At 42.1% G+C, this 1,755-nt stretch overlaps 1 protein-coding gene across 1 annotated transcript in view; it reads left to right on the top strand.

The window, feature by feature from the left end:
• Positions 1 to 1,739, top strand: part of LOC104491484 (collagen alpha-1(IX) chain-like) — a gene marked incomplete at both ends in the record, with an annotated part of 10,872 nt that extends 9,133 nt beyond the window's left edge. Inside the window, one exon of the mRNA XM_010133919.1 lies at positions 1,662 to 1,739. Coding sequence (XP_010132221.1) covers positions 1,662 to 1,739 — 78 coding nt within the window. The remainder of the gene's footprint in view (positions 1 to 1,661) is intronic.
• Between the last annotated feature and the right edge of the window lie 16 nt (positions 1,740 to 1,755).

Below are 1,755 nucleotides of genomic sequence, written 5' to 3' on the forward strand. Positions count from 1 at the left end.
AGTGAACCTCAGAGGTGAATAATGTAGAGACGCAGGACTCCGAATCTACTTGTACAGCATGAAACAAATTATCTTATAGGTATCATTTGATCCCAATTTTATGCCTTTTAATGAACATTCATCTTCAGCTTCCAGATACCCTCTTGTTTTATTATTGTATTGCTGCCTTGTAGTATTTAATTACGGTATACATTCTGTTCTTTTATATGTATATTATGACATTCGGTTGTCTATTATTAAGAACTGGGAAAGGTTTTAAAGTGAGAATGGGATAAAGGAGGTAGAAAATTTACTCACAGACAATGGTGTCAGATAACAGGTAAAAGAAACAGAGTACTGCCTGTTTTGTGCTCTAGTCTCAGCACTCTAGAAACTGTGATGCCTGCAAAGTAAACAGAACAGTAGAGATGTGATAGTGAGGATTTCAAGAGTGGCAGCACTGAAGAGGTGAAGGTGAAAGCAAAAAACCCCAACAACTTGTGTGTATGTATGGTGTCTTGCAGAGATCTTAATGGACTTCAGACTCAAAGCATTTTTTAGCTTTAGCAGTCAGTATGCAACTAGGTCAGTGTAAGGGTGGTGGAGGGAAAGAAAAGCACCTCAGAACGACACTGCCTTCTGCATCAGTTACGGGTTGAGATTGGAGAGAGAGCAACAAGATATCCCAGAGGGACCACGCAAAGCAGCCAGGAAGCACCGAGACATTATGCTGTGGGAGGAATGGTGGGGAGCTACTTTAGCTCAATAGAATGAGAAAGCCTCAGAGAAGCAGAAAAATAAGAAGTGAAAGCCCTGGACACTCAATTCTATTTTCAGCTTCTCAGAAAAAAACCCCAAATCAGTCTTTACCATATCAGGACTCTGTGTTGTAGTAAGGAAAAAAAAAATCACAAAACTTTCTTTCCTTCGAACTCCTCAGTCATCCATAATGAAAAGAACAGAACTGGAGCCTCTGAGTTTAATCATCAAACTGAGAAATCTCTGGATAAACCACTCATTAGTGGTTCATAAGCCAACCTGACACTACGTGTCATGGGAAGGGAAAGCAACCCAAGACTTGAAAACTTACACACAATAAATATGCACAATTTAATATCCTTCTGGTACTTAAAATCCCATGTGATGCATTATTTATCTATGGATATACCTCTGAAGCTGTATGTTTGAGCTATTCAGTATCTTTCAGGAGAGGGTATGTTTTTGCCTGAATTGTATGTCATTTTCCAGTGCCAGATACAATCATTGAAAGAAGATGTGAAATTTCACAGATGTATATTACCGAATTGCAGGCTGTTGCCACATTTCTGTCCTCAGACCTAGTATTATCCATGGATACAACTTTTGTGTGTTTACTAAAACCACCGCATTGCATGAGGAAAAATGTCTGTGCTTATGAAAAGACATATATAAAAAAAGACACATCTTGCCTTCTCTTTAAATCCCTCAGTGGGTTTGTGCCCCCTCTTTAAAGTACCTCCACAGTCAGGGGTGGGGGAGCGCAGGGTAGAGCTGTGCTCTGGGATGAGCTCTCTGACACACCCGTAACTGTTATCACCAAACACCTACCTTTAAAAACATGCCGTTTGCTGACCGGTGTTCCTCCTGTTACACCAGTGTGACCCCCAGACCCGAATTAACGTGCCCTTTCTGTCCTTTGCCAGTTCGAAATCCAGTGGATGGTGATTCACTGCGACCCTCTGCGACCCCAGCGCGAAGGCTGCGGCGAGCTGCCGGCCCGGGTGAGTGACCTGCCCT

Source organism: Buceros rhinoceros, unplaced genomic scaffold (genome assembly GCF_000710305.1).
Source record: "Buceros rhinoceros silvestris isolate BGI_N320 unplaced genomic scaffold, ASM71030v1 scaffold34863, whole genome shotgun sequence".
NCBI classification, from domain to species: Eukaryota; Metazoa; Chordata; class Aves; order Bucerotiformes; family Bucerotidae; genus Buceros; species Buceros rhinoceros.